The following is an 18243-nucleotide window of genomic DNA, read 5'->3' on the forward strand; positions in this document are numbered from 1 at the left end:
TGAAGTCCCTCATTCATTCTAATAAATGTCTCCTGTAGCCTCTTGAAAGCCTTCACATCCTTCCTAAAGTGCAGTGCCCGGGAATTGGACACAATACTCCAGCTGGGGCCAAACAAATGTTCACTATAGTTTAGCATAACTTCCTGGCTTTTGTACTATTTGCCTTGATTTATAAAGGCCAGGATCCCTCCATCTGCTTTCTTAATCTGTCCTGTCACCTTCAAAGATTTGTGCACATCCCTACATCCCTTTAAAATGGTACAATTTAGCATGTATTATCTAGATAAAGCTTTATAAATTACTTGAAAAGGCCTCAGCTTGAGTATTGTGTACAATTCTGGCCACTTTAGGAAAAATATCAAGGTCTTAGAGATGGTACAGAGGAGATTTACTAGAATTTAACTAGATATGATGGACTTCAGTTAAGTAGAGAGAATGGAGAAGTTGTGATTGCTCTCCTTAGAGCAGAGAAGGTTAAGAGGAGATTGAATAGAGATGTTCAAAATTATGACAGAGTTTGATAAAGTAAATAAGGAAAAACTTTCAACTGGAGGGTGGGTTGCTAATCAAAGGAGTCAGATTTAAGGTGATCGGCAAAGATACAAAGAAGCAACATGCAGAAACATTTTTTTTTACATAGTGAGTTGTATTGTTCTGAATGCATAGCCTGAAAAGAAGGTGGAAGCAGATTCAATAGCAACTTTCAAAAAAATGAATTGGATAAATACTTGAAAAAGGATACATTGGAGGTGTATTGGGAAAGGGCAGGGGAGTTGGTCTAATTGGATTTCCCTTTCAAAGACCAGCACAAGCAAATGAGCTGAAATTGTTTTATTCCAGAAAGCCAATTTGTCAAGGATAAAATGGGAGCCAATCTTTATCCACTTTTATATTTATTTACAGAGTTACACATTGCAAGCATACACCTCCTGACCAACAGCCACAGTTTCATTCTGTCTATTTATAGGCGGCTCGAGTGAAAATCCAGTTAAAGCCCACCACCTAAATGCAATTAAACACAATTAATATACAATTAACTGAATGGTCTTCTTCTGTGCTGTACCATTCAATGAAACTATTATTCTGTGATGAATATAGGAAAACACAATAGTGAACACAAGAACACTCTGTTTGTGGGAAAGTTTGCTATAGTCCCATCATAACCCTGGTCTGATGCCATCTGCTGGAGACTGCAATGAGCAGCCATTCCAGCAGACGAGAGAATTTTCACAATGTGATCACTTCAGTGTGAAAATCATCCATTCACAAAATTATGCTGACTGACACTCACCTGAGACACTGCATTTTGGAGTTGTTTTTCGCAATTTGACACAGGAGTCTTACACCTGAATCGGTTATTTTATTGGCACTGATGTCCAGCTCCAATAATTCTGAGTTCTCCTTGAGAGCAGAGGCCAATTCTTCACAGCAATCATATGTCAAGCTGTTATGTTTCAAGCTGAGAGAACATACATTAACAAGTTAGAGAGATAAGGTTATTCTAATGGACTGATATTCTTTGTTAATCTGTGAACAATGCTGGTGCTTAGATGAAAGATGAGGTGCTGTTCCTCGAGCCTCCAGTTGCCTGTCATTTTAACTCTCCACTCCACTCCCACTCTGACCTCTCTGTGCTCGGCCTCCAACACTGTTCCAATGAAGCTCAAAGTAAGCTCGGGGAACAGCACGTCATCTTTCAATTAGGCACATTAGAGCCTTCTGGGCTCAACACGGAGTTCAATAATTTCAGACAGTAACCTCTGCCCCCTTTTGTTTTTGCTTGTTTGTTTTTGGATGGAAGCTCTTGGTAATGATTTAGCATTTTCCTCTTAGCAACTCCACAAGACACATCTTTTGTTTCTTTATTTGGCCCATTAACAGACATTTTATGCCTTGCAACATCATCACTTTTGCGGTGTAATTTTGCCTGCCTTCCACCCTATCACAGACCTTCCCTTTTTGTTCCTTCCTCCCCTCTTGGCCTTTCCCTGCCTCTGTACATGCTCTAAACCTGTTACATCGCTAACCTTTTTAGTTCTGATGAAAGGTCATCGACCTGAAACATTTGCACATGTTGCTCTCTCCTTAGATGCTGCCAGACTTGCTGAGTATTTCCAGCATTTTCTGTTTTTATTTGATTTCCAGCATCTGCAGTATTTTGCATTTATATCCAATACCTAGCTTAATGTTTAGGTTTTTTTTCCTGAAACAATTATACATTTTTTATAATGTTACAATGGATTCAGCTTCCAATATCATTTCTGAATTAATAGAATCATAGATTCCTACAGCACACTGGGACACCATTCAGTCCATTGTGCCTGTGCTGGCGCTTTGAATGAACTATCGTATCGGTTTGCCTTATCAAAGTCTCTCATGGTTATGATCACCTCCATCAGATCTTCTTAAACCTTCACTGTTCCAACAAAAAGAGTCCCAATTTCTCTAGCTTCTTCTCACAACTAATGCCTTCCCCCTAGAAGCATCTCAGCAAGTCTCTTCCACACTATCTCCATGACTTTGGCATTCTTCTTAAAGAAGGGTACCAAAGACTACGACAAACACCATTGCTTTATTACAGCTGTATCAACCTAAATGTTGCTGGTAGTGGCCTAAGAATATATCCCATCAAATCCCTCCACTGATCCAGAGCCTGCGTCCATTCAGAGAATAATTCATGTTGCTTTTCTTATCAAATTGTTTCATTTATCGATACATCATAACAAATAGGAGCAGGAGTAGGCCATACAACACCTCAAGATTACTCCATCATTCAATAGGATCATGGTTGGATCTTCTACCTTAGCTCCATTTTTCCACTCTATTGCCATATCTCTTGATTCCCTTAGCACCCAAAACTCCATCTATCCCAGTCTTTAATATACTCAATGCCTGAGCTTCCACAGCCATCTGTGGTAGAGAATTCCCAAAAGTCACAACTCCCAGAGTGAAGGAATTTCTCCTCATCTCTGTCTAAATGTCAACCCCTTATCCTGAGCCTATGACTCCTAGTTCTAGACAGTCCAGCCAGGGGAAACATCCTCTTAGCATGTACCCTGTCAAGCCTTCTAAGCGTTTTATACGTTTCAATGAGATTACCTCTCATTCTTCGAGAGAATATAGGCCCATTCTAGTCGGTCTCTCCTACGATAGCCCTCTCATCTGAGGAATCAATCTAGTGAACCTTCATTGCACCCCCGCTAAGGAAAGTATTTCCTTCCTTAGGTAATGAGACCAAAGCCCTATGCAATTGCAACAAGACTTCTTTACTCTTATACTCCAACTCCCTTGCCATGAAGGCTAACATACCATTTGCTTGCTGTACCTGCATATTCAATTTCTGTGATTCAAGTACAAGGACACCTAAATCCCTCTGAACTGCAACATTTACTATCACCTTTTAAAATATATTCTGCTTTTCTGTTCTTCCTACCAAAGTGGTTAATTTCACACTTCTGCACATTATATTCATCTGACACCTTTTTGCCCACTCACTTAACCGGTCTACATCACTTTGCAGCTTCTTTGCCTCCTCCTTCTCCTCGCAGCTTACTTCACCCTCCTAGCTACAAACTCGGATAGTTTACAAATCTCTGTGTTTCTCCACCGTTCATAGTTTCCCACCTTTAGGAAAATATTTCAATTTGTCTTTCTTGGATCCAAAGCAGGTGACGCCAGACTTCCTCACACTGAACTCCACCTGTCATAGCTTTGCCCACTCACTGAATCTTTCTATGTCCCTTTGTAACCTCCTGCTTCCATCTTGACAGTTTATTGTGCACCCCCCCCCCCCCCAACAAGTAAATGTTAACTGCTAAAAAAAGCTAACTTTAATATGCAACAATCGATATCTTCGTTTGATGATATGATGAAAAGCTGAGGTCCCGGTGATGATCCTTCAGTCAGACAACTTGTCACATCCTGTTAATCAGAATTTCTGTCTCCTACCTTCCAACCAATAGGCAAACCATTTCAGCGAGTGACTTCAACTCAGTGTGCTTTTATACTTACTATTCTCACCTGTGTGGGACTTTATCAAATACTGCATGGAAGTCCATATAGTTAACATCATAGACACTTCCCTGTGCACCATGCCAGTGACACCATCATAAAATTCAACTAGTTGAATAGTTGACGAGTTCAAATGGTTAGTCAGTCAATGACCTGCCATTCACAAGTCCGTGCTGACTCTATTTCATCCACTCATACTTTTTCAAGTTCTCAGTCACTCTGTTCCAGCAGCTTCCACATGCTGATGTTAAACTGATAGGTCTGTAGTTACCTGGTTCCTCCCTCTCTCCCATTTAAAAAAAAACCTCATCTCCCCTTTGTTTTTTTGCCAATTATCTTAAATCTGTTTCCTTTTGTTCCTGACCCTGCCACTGAAAACAGTTTCTCACCATCTACTCTATTGAAACACTTCATGATTTTGAACAATTCTATTACATCTCCCCTTAACCGTCCCTGCCCAAAGGAGAATAAACGCAGTTTCCCCAGTCTTTCCACATCAATCTGCATAATCTCATGAGAGAGATTCACAGCCCTGGATCAACACTTACAATTCCCACCAATGGACAATGGGAACTGCTTCCTCTGATGACACCAGGAAACAGAAAAAAAATTTCAACGTTCCTGTTGGATTATTCGATCTTTCAGGGAGTGATCCTGGATTAGTTCCACACTCTCACCTGGTCCTATCCAACGTTCCCTCTAAGCAGATACACAGCCGCCCGGCAATCGGGAATGTGCTGCGGAGGGAATGAACAGCACGTGCATAAGCAACATTTCCTTTAATATGCTCACATGCACAGCCATGCATTCATCTTAAAGGGACCGCGCAGTGTAACAAGCTGGCTGCCAACATCAAACAGAAGCTAGAAGGAACATTAGTTCTGTCCATATTCTACATCGACTGTGCAGCAACCGACCCACCTCAGTATTTGCAGTTTGCAGTCTTGGTTTTTCAGTGCATGACACAGAATTTTAACTCCAGTGTTAGTGAGCTTATTGTTTGTCAGGTTCAGCCAAGACAGCGTCTGGCTTTGGGCGAGAACAGTAACCAGGGCTTGGCAACTGTGGCTGGTGATCTGGTTGTGATTAAGACTGGAGCAGAAAGCACAGTGTTAAAGAGATGATAATGATGGCAATTTCTAAAACATCAACTTTACATAGAATTACATGGAATTTACAGCACAGAAACAGACTATTTGACCCAGAATCTATACCAGTGTTTATGCTCCGCATGAGACTCCTCCCACCTTAATTCATCAAACCTCGTCAGCTTATCCTCCTATTTCTTTCTCCCTGTGTGTTTATATAGCTTACCCTTAAATGCATCTATGCAATTATAATAGGTGCAAGGAGCTCATCGACGTCTTTGTAACAAAGGTTGAGACTATTCGATCAGCTGTCTCTGCTGCTTCCCTCTCTTCCACTAGCCCACCAAGCCAAACTGGCTCTAAAGAACCCTCTGCCCTTGCCCAGAACTTGCATTCTCTCCTATACCCCCTCACGTCCTCTCCGAGCTCATCTTGTCCAGGAGACTCACCTCCTGCACTCTCAACCCTATTTCCGCTAAACTGACCACCAGCTTGCCCTCTTGGTCCATGTTAGCCGATATTAATAGTCATTTGGTAGTACAAAACTTGAGTATTGCTGAAAATAGGGGCATGTTTTTGTCTTGCACTCATCAGGACAATCGCAAGAATACCAATGCAAGGGAAAACAACTTATACTGTTTGAGATAAAAGTGCTGATTGGTTGGCAAGTGAACTCTGATTGGTAGAGGCATTGCCATAGAGAGTGCAACAGTTTACAGTGACTGACAGTTAACTGCCAAGCAATATGTACAAACATTGCACCTGTTTCATCTAAACAAAATAAGTGACAGCTATACACTGGTTCATTCCTCAGGGCAATGCCTTGACCAATCAGAATCAAGCTGAATGGTTTAAATTTCAAACAAGCTTGGTAGGATTGGTGATATAGTTCCAGGTCAGGATGGTGTGTGGCTTGGGGGAAATTGCAGGGGTTGGTGTTCCCATGCATCTGCTCTCCTTGTCCTTCTAGGTGGTATCATTTGTGGGGTTGGAAGGTGCTGTCAAAGGAGCCTTGGCAAGTTGCTACAGTGTATCTTGTAGATGGTACACACTGGGGAGGCAATGGCATAGTGGTAATGTCACTGGACTAGTAATCCAGAGGCCTGTGCTAATGCTCTGGGGACATGGATTGAAATCCCACCAAGGCAGATGATGAAATTTGGATTCAATAAATCTGGAATTAAAAATTAATCTAATGGTGACCATGAAACCATTGTCAATTGTTGTAAAAACCCATCTGTTTCACTAATGTCCTTTCCTGGTCTGGCCTCCATGTAACTCCAGGCCCATAGCAATGTGGTTGACTCTAAATTCCCTCTGGAATGGCCTAGCAAGCTACTCAGTTGTATCAAACCACTACGAATTCTAAGCAATATGCACTTCAAAGATCTTTCTCTGTGTACTTATAGAGACAGAGAGGCGACAGCCACAAAGCAGCAGGTGGAGTTGGGGAGCTGAAGCCAGTAAGTCTGGAGAGAATGATCCTGTCTTTGTTGGACGCATAAAGGATTCATGCGGGTATCCGAAAGCAAAGAAATGTTTTGGAGTTGGAGATAATTAGCTATCTGGAACATCCCAAATGTACCACATTGTTATGGAGATAGATGATACTGAGAGATGCCTGTTGGTCAGGTGTTTTATCTCTGTGTTTTCTCACAGAAGAGGTAGTTGGCTTTGGAAGCGGTTGGTCAGGAGCAGAAAGACCACCAGGAACCAGGAGTGTTTCTGATTTGAATGAGGCCCATGCTCAGACTGGAGAAATCCAGATTTGCGAGGTGTAGAAGGAGAGCTGGAGGGTTTGCCGAGCTGAATGCTAGAGGGAGAATCCCCAAGAAATCTCACCTCGGAGGATAGCTGGGAAATTAAGGAAAATCCTAGTGAATTTCTAAGAGCTGTGTTATGCTTTGGATTGGTCCTAGGAGAAGCGAATAAACCTTCAAGATTCTGTAAAGCATAAGAGAACTCTTGGGGTGGAAGTAAAAATGAAATGGGGAGTATTCTGTTGAGATTTAATATACGTCTGCATGTTCTGTTAAGATTTTAAGTTTAAAAAATAAGTGATTTCAAATTGTAATGTTAAGTTAGTAGTAATTACTTTGTTTGACTCTTATATAGTAACGTTTTTTGTTTGAAATATGAAATCTTGTGGGAGCATAGATTTAGGGTAAGGGGTAGGCAGCTTAGTGGGGATTTGAGGAAACATTTTTTCACCCAGCGGGTGGTTGGAATCTGGAACGCACTGCCTGTAGAGGCGGTGGAGGCAGGAACCATCACAACATTTAAGAAGTATTTAGATGAGCACTTGAAACGCCATAGCATACAAGGCTACGGGCAAAGTGCTGGATAATGGGATTAGAATAGTTAGGTGCTTGATGGCCCGCACAGACACGATGGGCCAAAGGGCCTGTTTCTGTGCTATATATCTCTATGACTCTGTGACAATTTGTCGAGTAATAACCGGGAGTTCGAATTTCTTTTTTTTTACGTTACTGTTCTCTAATGGGATCGTAACACTCTAACATCGCCTGACTTCAAAGAACAAAGAACAAAGATAATTACAGCACAGGAACAGGCCCTTCAGCCCTCCAAGCCTGCGCCGATCCAGATCCTCTCTCTAAACATGTCGCCTATTTTCTAAGGTTCTGTATCTCTTTTCTTCCTGCCCATTCATGTATCTGTCTAGATACATCTTAAAAGACGCCATCGTGCCCGCATCTACCACCTCCGCTGGCAACGCGTTCCAGGCACCCACCACCCTCTGCGTAAAGAACTTTCCACGCATATCCCCCCTAAACTTTTCCCCTTTCACTTTGAACTCATGTCCTCTAGTAATTGAATCCCCCACTCTGGGAAAAAGCCTCTTGCTATCCACCCTGTCTATACCTCTCATGGTTTTGTACACCTCAATCAGGTCCCCCCTCAACCTCCGTCTTTCTAATGAAAATAATCCTAATCTACTCAACCTCTCTTCATAGCTAGCGCCCTCCATACCAGGCAACATCCTGGTGAACCTCCTCTGCACCCTCTCCAAAGCATCCACATCCTTTTGGTAATGTGGCGACCAGAACTGCACGCAGTATTCCAAATGTGGCCGAACCAAAGTCCTATACAACTGTAACATGACCTGCCAACTCTTGTACTCAATACCCCGTCCGATGAAGGAAAGCATGCCGTATGCCTTCTTGACCACTCTATTTACCTGCGTTGCCACCTTCAGGGAACAGTGGACCTGAACACCCAAATCTCTCTGTACATCAATTTTCCCCAGGACTTTTCCATTTACTGTATAGTTCACTCTTGAATTGGATCTTCCAAAAGATCTTCCACTTCGCCTCAGCTCATCTTCTGCTGAACTCATTCATGCCTTTGTTACCTCTGGACTTGACTATTCCAAAGCATTACTGGCTGACATCCCACATTCTACCCTCTGTAACCTTGAGGTCATCCAAAATTCTGCTGCCCCTATCCTAACTCACACCAAGTCCCACAGCTACCACTGACCTACATTGGTGCCCGGTCAAGCAGCACTTCAATTTTTAAAATCTCATTCTTTTTAACAAATCCCTCCATGGCTTCACCCCTCCCTATCTCTGTAATCTCCTTCAGCCCTACCACCCTCTGAGATCTCCGTGCTCATCTAATTCTAGACTCTCGAGCATCCCGACCTTAAATGTTTCACCACTGGTAGCTGTGCCTTCGGTTACCTAGACCCTAAACTCTGGAATTCCCTCCGTACACTTTTCCAAATCTCTACCTCTCCTTCCTCCTTTAGAACAGCCCTTTAAACCTACCTCTTTGACCAAGCTTTTGGCCATCTACCCTAATATTGCCCAAGGTGGCTCAGTGTCTAATTTTGCTTTATGACACTCCTGTGAAGCACCTTGGTACGTTTTATTACATTAATGTCTCTCTATATAAGTTGTTGTTATTATTCACCTCAACTTCTCCTGTGGTAGCATGTTCCACATTCTAAACCATGCTCTGGATAAAGAAGTTTTTCCTGAATTCCTTATTGGATTTATCAGTTACTATCTTATATAGATGGCCCGTAGCTTTGGTCTGTCCACGAGTGGAAATATTTTCTCTATGTCTACCCAAATAAACCATTTCATCTATCGGGTCATTGCCCAGCCTTTTCTAGATTATTCAGACATGTCGTACACTTCACAAATCCATGCTGACTCTATTTCATCCACTCATACTTGTTCAAGTTCTCAGTAACTCTCCTCTGATTATACATTCCATCTGCTTCCACATGCTGATGTTTAACTGATGGATCTGTAGTTGCCTGGTTCCTCCCTTCCTTCTGAAAAATTAAACTTCTCATCGCGCCACTGATTCTTTGCCATTTACTCTATCCTTTGGTTACCGACCCACCTGCCATTGGAAACTGTTCTCTAGAGAAATAGGCCCAGCCTGTTCAGTGTTTTCTGATAACTATAACCCAGGGTTTCCCAACCTTTTCGCATGAGGTGGTGGGGGGGTGGGGGGGTGGGGTGGTCACATTACAATTTTTCTTCTATATAGGGGGCCGGTTAGAAAATTTCTGAAAGATAAAGGCCTTAAAGATTTATCTTTATACCAAAACAACAAATGTGCATTTTTCTGAAGAAACTTTAAATGAGAAGACTAATTTATTGACTTACTTTCTCATTACTATGTTGAACACTGATTTAGTAACATACCTGGCATTGTTTTTGTTTGCATTAGTACTCAATCTCTGCCAGCACACTTGACGTGGCGATGTGGAGTATTCCAGAGAGATGTCCATCTGTCAGGAGTGATCTTGATCTCTTTCTCTTTCCCCTCTCATGCCTTCCCCTCTCTGCGTCTCTCTCCCCCTCCCTCTCTCCTTCCATCTCTCCGCCCTCTCTCTCCGCCCCCCCCATGTCTCTCTCCCTCTTTCTTGCTCCCCCTCTCTCTGTGTCTCTGTCTCTCTCTCTCCCCCTCACTCTCTGTCTCTCTCTCTCCCCCCTCTCTGTCTGTCTCTCTCCCTCCCCCCTCTATGTCTCTCTCTCTCTCTCTCCCCCTCCCTATCTCTCTTTGTCTCTCTCTCTCTCCTTTCCCTCCTTCTGTGTGTGTGTCTCTCACTCCCTACTCCCCGGAGCCTGCTCCCAGCTCTTCACTTCCCACACCCTACTGCCCGTTCCCCACTCTCCACTGCCCACTCCCCATCTGTACACTCACCATAAATGTGAATAATAGAGGCAAGCTGTGAATGCTGCAGTCCACTGGGCGCAGTCATGTTATGTGGGAGCAGGGTCCTAACAAACCTATAGTTGCCCGCCGAGGTGCCTGACATTCCGGCGGGCTGAATTGCCAGACTCTGGCCCATTGGCCATCTGTTGGACAACCAAACTGTAACCCCCTAAGTTCTAGTATCGTCATTATGAATCATTTTTGCACCCTCTCCAGTGCCTTTATACAACATAGAAACCCGAACTATGGTCCATGTGTGGTCTAACCAAGGTTCTGTACAAGTTTAATATTACTTCTTTGCTTTGACATTATATCCCTCTTGAAATGAACCCGAGTATTTGGATTGGTCATAATTTGTGTTGTAAAGATGTCATGGACACAATGAACACAGGGTGTAGGTCACTTACTACAGTATTTGTAGTCTGCATTGTGACTCCTTCAATGCGCTGCACAGTGACATGACCTCCAAGTCTTTCAGTTGATTGCAACTCAAATTCAGTTCTACCAGCCACTGATTTGTGGACAACCCAGAGGCCAGTTCCTCACAACAGTGAACATTGAGATCGTTACTCACAAGTCTGGAAAGGAAAGGGAACAGTGACTTGGCATTTAAATGAAACTATAAAATGTGACACTAAAGTATCATTGAGTTTTGGTAACTGTGGGGGATCCCACGCACAAAAGTTTTGCAAAGCTGACTCATTTAGCAGAATCTTATTCACTGTATCACCTTTCGTAGAATCTGGTTGTGCCTACAGTGAGACACTTCTGCTGACTTTAACTATGGAAGGCGATTGGACAGAATTAGAACAGGCCAAGTGAATGACTGATAAATGAGTTTCAACTCTCAGTCACATACCTTCTCACTATTAGATCTCGAATCATCGGATTAAAAAGTGTTGCCAATGTGTAAGTTTAATCAATAAAGTATGTTAGACAAGCAATGAGATTAATTTCATATATCAGTTACAAAAAATATTTGGGATTTGGGGCAAACACAAATAAGAATAACATTAATGCTTAGTTTTCTGTGCATCTTTGACAAAGATAGGCATTAGAACATACTTCACAGAGGAATAAAAATGGACATCGGACTTTTATAAGGGAGTAATGAGACATGACTGTAAGTGTCATTGAAAGGGGAATGTGCGAAGGCCTTTAGAGGTGAAATAAAAGGAAGAAAATTGGGCTGTCCTCAGCCCTCGACTGCGTCTGTCCCGGTTCACGCAATTCTGCTTGCACCCCTTCCCTTCCATCCCAGAACCACGATAGAGTTCTCTTTGTGCACGCCTTTCACCCCAGCAACCTCCATATTGAACAGATCATCCCCTCCCATTTCCACTGCCTTCAGCATGATTATGCCCCCAAACGCATCAGAACATAAGAAATAGGAGCAGAAGTAGGCCATTGGCCCCTAAGCTTGCTCTGCCATTCAATATGATCGTGGTTGATCTGATTGTGGCCTTATCATCACTGTTCTGCCTGCCCCCATAACCCACTCTCCCTTGTAGATAGAAAATCTGTCTAGCTCAGCCTTGAATATATTCAATGACCCAGCCTCCACTGCTCTCTGAGGTAGAGAATTCCAAAGATTAACAACCCTCTGAGAGAAGAAATTCCTCCTTATCTCCATCTTAAATGAGAGACCCCTTATTTTCAAACTGTGACCCCCCCACCCCCCCAGTTCCAGATTCCCCCATGAGTGGAAACATACTTACAGCATCGAACCGTTCAATCCTCTTCAGAATCTTATGTGTTTCAAAGAAGAGCAAAGAACAGTACAGCACAGGAATAGGCCATTTGGCCCTCCAGGCCTGCGCCGATCTTGATGCCTGTCTAAACTAAAACCTTCTGCACTTCCGCAGTCCATATCCCTCTATTCCCATCCTATTCATGTATTTGTCAAGATGCCTCTTAAACGTCGCTATGGTACCTGCTTCCACCTCCTACCCCTGCAGCAAGTTCCAGGCACTCACCACCCTCTGTGTAAAGAACTTGCCTCGCACATCCCCTCTAAACTTTGTCCCTTGCACCTTAAACCTATGTCCCCTAGTAACTGACTCTTCCACCCTGAGAAAAAGCTTCTGACTATCCACTCTGTCCATGCCACTCAGAACTTTGTAAACCTCTATCATGTCGCCCCTCCACCTCTGTCGTTCCAGTGAAAACAATCCGAGTTTATCCAACCTCTCCTCATAGCTAATGCCCTCCAGACCAGGCAACATCCTGGTAAACCTCCTCTGTACCCTCTCCAAAGCCTCCACGTCCTTCTGGTAGTGTGGCGACCAGAATTGCACGCAATATTCTAAGTGTGGCCTAACTAAGGTTCTGTACAGCTGCAGCATGACTTGCCAATTTTAATACTCTATGCCCCGACCGATGAAGGCAAGCATGCCGTATGCCTTCTTGACTACCTTATCCACCTGCGTTGCTACTTTTAGTGATCTGTGGATCTGTACGCCCAGATCTCTCTACCTGTCAATACTCCTAAGGGTTCTGCCATTTACTGTATACTTCCCACCTGCATTAGACCTTCCAAAATGCATTACCTCACATTTGTCCGGATTAAACTCCATCTGCCATTTCTCCGCCCAAGTCTCCAACCAATCTATATCCTGCTGTATCCTCTGACAATCCTCATCACTATCCGCAACTTCAACAACCTTTGTGTCGTCCGCAAACTTACTAATCAGACCAGCTACATTTTCCTCCAAATCATTTTTATATACTACAAACAGCAAGGTCCCAGCACTGATCCCTGCGGAACACCACTAGTCACAGCCCTCCATTCAGAAAAGCATCCTTCCACTCCTACCCTCTGTCTTCTATGACTGAGCCAGTTCTGTATCCATCTTGCCAGCTCACCTCTGATCCCTTGTGACTTCACCTTTTGTACCAGTCTGCCACAAGGGACCTTGTCAAAGGCTTTACTGAAGTCCATGTAGATAACATCCACTGCCCTTCCTTCATCAATCATCTTCGTCACTTCCTCAAAAAACTCAATCAAATTAGTGAGACACGACCTCACCTTCACAAACCCATGCTGCCTCTCACTAATACGTTCATTTGTTTCCAAATGGGAGTAAATCCTGTCCCGAAGAATCCTCTCCAATAATTTCCCTACCACTGACGTGAGGCTCATCGGCCTGTAATTTCCTGGATCATCCTTGCTACCCTTCTTAAACAAAGGAACAACATTGGCTATTTTCCAGTCCTCTGGGACCTCACCTGTAGCCAATGAGGATACAAAGATTTCTGTCAAGGCCCCAGCAATTTCCTCCCTTGCCTCCAATAAGATCACCTCTCATTCTGCTAAACTCCAATGAGTATAGGCCCAACCTGCTCAACCTTTTCTCATAAGGCAACATGTTCATCCCAGGAATTAACCTAGTGAACCTTCTCTGAACTGCCTCCAATGAATGTCCCTCCTTAAATCAGGAGACTAACACTGTATGCAGTACTCTAAGTATGGTCTTACCAGCATCCTGTACAGCTGTAGCAAGACTTCCCTACTTTTATACTCCATCCCTCTTGCAATAAAGGCCAACATTCCATTTGCTTTCCTAATTCTTGCTGCACCTGCATGCTAACTTTTTGTGAATCATGTACGATGACACCCCGATCCCTCCGTACCACAGCATTTTGTGTCTCTCTCCATTTAAATAATACTCTGCTTTTCTATTCTTCCCACCAGGGTGCACAACCTCACAGTTTCCCACATTATACTCCATCTGCCAAATTTTTTCCACACACTTAACCTATCTATATTCCTTTATCGACTTTTTGTGTTCTCCTCACAACTTGCTTTCCAACCTATCTTTGTATCATCAGCAAGTTAGGCTACAATACACTCTGTCCCTTCCTCCAAGTCATTAATATAGATGGTAAATAGTTGAGGCTCCAGCACTGATCCCTGTGGCTCTCCACTAGTTACAGTTTATCAACCTGAAAATGGCCCTTTTATCCCGACTCTGTGTTTCCCTAAGTTAGCCAATCCTTATCCATGCTAATATATCACCCCCAACACTATGGGCTCTTGTCTTGTGCAGTAACCTTTGCTGCGTCACCTTATTATATGCCTTTTAGAAATCCAAATACACTACATCTACCAGTTCCCCTTTATCCACCATGCTTGTTACATCCTCAAAGAACTCTAATAAATTTGTCAAACACAATTTTCCTTTCACAAAGCCATGTTGACTCTGCCTGATTGCTTTATGATTTTCTAAATGTCCTGCTACTACTTCCTTAATAACGGATTGTAACATTTTCCCAATGACAGATGCTAGGCTAACTGGCCTATAGTTTCCTACTTTCTGTCTCCCTCCTTTCTTGAATAGAGAAATTTGAATACATTTGGGGGTTTTCCAATCTGCTGGGACCTTCCCAGAAACTGGGAATTTTGGAAGATTACAACAAATGCATCCACTATCTCTGCAGCCATTTCTTTTAACACCCTAGGTTGCTGGCCATCAGGTCCAGGGGCCTTGTCAGCCTTTAGTCCCATTAGTTTTCCTCATACTTTTTCTAATGAGAGTAATTGTTTTCAGTTCCTCCCATCCTTTTGTCCCTTGATTTTCTACTATTCTTGGGATTCTTTTTTGTGTCTTCTTCCATGAAGGTAGATACAAAATATATGTTTACATTCTCTGCCATTTCCTTATTTCCCATTATTAATTCCCCTGTCTCCCCATCTACAAACATTCACTCCCTCCACCACCAACGCACAGTGGCAGCAGTGTGTACCATCTACAAGATGCACTGCAGCAACGCACCAAGGCTCCTTAGACAGCACCTTCCAAACCCGCAACCTCTACCGACTAGAAGGACAAGGGCAGCAAATGCATGGGAACACCACCACCTGCAAGTTTCCCTCCAAGTCACACACCATCCTGACTTGGAACTATATCACCGTTCCTTCACTGTCGCTGGGTCAAAATCCTGGAACTCCCTTCCTAACAGCACTGTGGGTGTACCTACCCCACATGGACTGCAGCGGTTCAAGAAGGCAGCTCACCACCACCTTCTCAAGGGCAATTAGGGATGGGCAATAAATGCTGGCCTTGCCAGCGATGCCCACATCCCATGAATGAATAAAAAAAACAATTCTCTAAGAGACCAACTTTTACCTTAGCTACTCTTTTCCATTTTATATACTTGCAGAAGCTCTTACTGTCTTGTTGATATTTCTTGCTCATTTGCTCTGGTATTCTAATTTCTCCCTTTTTTAAGTCATCCTTTGCTGGTTTCTAACATTTTCCCAATCTTCTGGCTTACCATTAATCTTCACAGCATTGTACACCTTTTCTTTCAATTTGATACCATCCTTAACTTCCTTAGCCACAGACTGTGCATCCTTCTCGGAGAGACTTTCTTTCTCAATAGTATATATCTTTGTTGAGAAATGAAATATCACCTTAAATGTCTGTCACTGCTTCTCTACAGTCTAACCTTTTAACCTATTTTCACAGTCCACTGTAGCCAACTCTGTCTTCATACCTTTGTAATTGCCTTTATTTAAGTTTAAGACTCTAGTTTCACATCCAAGTTTCCCAGCCTCACAATGAATGTCAAATTCTATCATGTTATGATCCCTCATGCTTAGAGGTTCCTTTACTATGAGATCATTAATTAATCCTATCCCATAATCAGGTCTGAAATAACCTATTTCCTGGCTGGTTCCAGAATGTACTGTTGTAATAAACTGTTGCAAATACTCTCTGTGAACCCATCCTCAAGGGTACTTTTGCCAATTCGATTTGTCCAATTGATATGAAGATTAAAATGCCCCATGATTATTGCATACCTTTCTGACAAACCCTACATTATTTCTTGATTTGTACTTTCTCTTACAGTTTAGCTACTGCTGGAGAGCCTATAAACTACACTTCTTACCCATGTTATTCTTATCCTCACCTATACTGATTCTACATCTTGATCTTCCAAGCCAAGATCATTTCTCAGTACTGTACTGATCTCATCCCTTTTAACAGAGCTACCCCACCTCCTTTTCCTTTTTTCTTATTCTTCCAAAATATCAAATATCCTTGAATATTCAGTTCCCAGCCTTGGTCACTCTGCAACCAGTCTCTGTAATGGCTATCATATCATACCCATTTATTTCAATTTGTGCTATCAATTCATCCATCTTGTTATGAATGCTGCTTACATTCAGATAAAGAGCCTTTAAATATGTCTTTTAACCATTAATCCCTACTTTGATCCTATTTGCATCTCCTCCTCTTTCAGCATTCCAAAGGGACCATTCCCTTTGTGATACTCTGGTCCACTTTTCAGTCACCCCCAAGAACCCTTCCCCTTCCTATGGCACCTTTCCATACAAGTGCAGGAGATGCAACACTTGCCCTTTTGCCTCCTGCATTCTCATCATCCAAGGCCCTAAACATTCTTTCCAAGTGAAAACACCACTTTACGTGTACTTCTTTCAATTTGATATACTGTATTCGCTACTCACAATGCGATCTGCTCTATATTGGGGAGACCAAACGCAGATTGCGGAACATCTCCATTCAATTTGCAAGTGTAATTTGCAACTGAGTTTCCTGTTGCCTGTCATTTTAATTCTCCACCTTGCTCCCACACTGACCTCTCTGTCCTCGGCCTCCTGTAGTGAAGTTCAGTGTAAGCTTGAGGAACAGTACTTCATCTTTTGATTCAGCACTTAACAGCTTTCTGGACTCAACATTGAGTTCAACAATTTTAGATCATAATCCCTGTCCCATTTTGTTCCTTTTCCTTTGCAGGTTTAGTTTTGTTCCTCTCGTTTCTTTCTTATTTCTTTTTCTTTGCTTTCGGATGGCAGTTATTCAGGATCCTGCCATTCACACCTCCTCGAGACATTACTTGTCCCATTAACACACCTTTTGGCCTTGCATCATCAATCCTTTTGCCATTTAATCTCTCCTGTCCTGCACCCTATCATAGACCTTTCTTTTTGTTCTTTTTCCCACCCTCCCCACTTTCACTTGCTCAAAATCCGTAACATTTCAAACTTTTCCCAGTTCTGATGAAAGGTCACATATCTGAAATGTTAACTCTGTTTCTCTCTCCATAGATGCTGCCTGACCTGCTGAGTATTTCCAGCATTTTCTGTTTTTATTATATAAGGAAGTTGGACAGGTTAGGTTAAAAGTTCCAGAAAGTAGGGCTAAGGCAGCCAATGGTGAAATAGACATAAAACAGGAGACCATCGTTACTACTGGAAAATCTTTCTCTATCACTGCTTTTAAAAAAAATTCTTTCATGGGATGTGGGCATCGATGGCAAGGCCAACATTTGTTGCCCATCCCTAATTGCCCTTGACAATTGAGTGGCTTGCTGGGCCATTTCAGAGGGCAGTTAAGAGTCAATCACATTGCTGAGTGTCTGGACTCACATGTAGGCCAGACCAGGTAAGGACATTAGTGAACCAGATGAGTTTTACAATAATTGATGATAGTTCATGGCACTATTACTGAGACTAGCTCTCAATTCCAGATTTATATTAATTAACATACATACAAAAATACGAATTAGGAGCATAGATTCAGAGAGTTATACAGCACAGAAACAGGCCCTTCGGCTCATCGTGTCTGTGCGGGCCATCAAACAACTATCTAATCTAATCCCATTTTCCAGCACTTGGCCCATAGCCTTGTTTGCAATGGCATTTCAAGTGCTCATCTAAATACTTCTTAAATGTTGTGAGGGTTCCTGCCTCTACCACCCCTTCAGGTAGTGTGTTCCAGATTCCAGCCACCCACTGGGTGAAAACATTTTCCTCTAAACCTCCTGCAGAAGTAGGCCATTCAGCCCCTCGAGCCTTCTCCACCATTAGCAAGATCATGGCTGATCTGATTGTAACCTCAACTCCACATTCCCACCTCCCCCAAACACCTTTCGGTGGGGGGGGGGGGGGGGGGGGTGCGTAAAATGGAGCAGGAGG

General features: G+C 42.8%; 1 protein-coding gene across 3 annotated transcripts in view; it reads right to left on the reverse strand.

Moving 5' to 3' along the window:
• LOC137353249 (NLR family CARD domain-containing protein 3-like) overlaps positions 1-18243 on the reverse strand; it is a 91531-nt gene that overhangs the window by 17425 nt on the left and 55863 nt on the right. Inside the window, exons 8-11 of one of the 3 annotated variants that reach the window (XM_068019322.1) lie at positions 10706-10876; positions 4933-5103; positions 4689-4748; positions 1292-1459 (exon numbers count right to left, since the gene is read on the reverse strand). In XM_068019322.1, the coding sequence (XP_067875423.1) occupies positions 1292-1459; positions 4689-4748; positions 4933-5103; positions 10706-10876 (570 nt within the window). The remainder of the gene's footprint in view (positions 1-1291; positions 1460-4688; positions 4749-4932; positions 5104-10705; positions 10877-18243) is intronic. The other 2 variants (XM_068019324.1, XM_068019323.1) reach the window with 2 other exon arrangements.

Source organism: Heterodontus francisci, chromosome 41 (assembly GCF_036365525.1).
Source record: "Heterodontus francisci isolate sHetFra1 chromosome 41, sHetFra1.hap1, whole genome shotgun sequence".
Lineage (NCBI taxonomy): Eukaryota > Metazoa > Chordata > Chondrichthyes > Heterodontiformes > Heterodontidae > Heterodontus > Heterodontus francisci.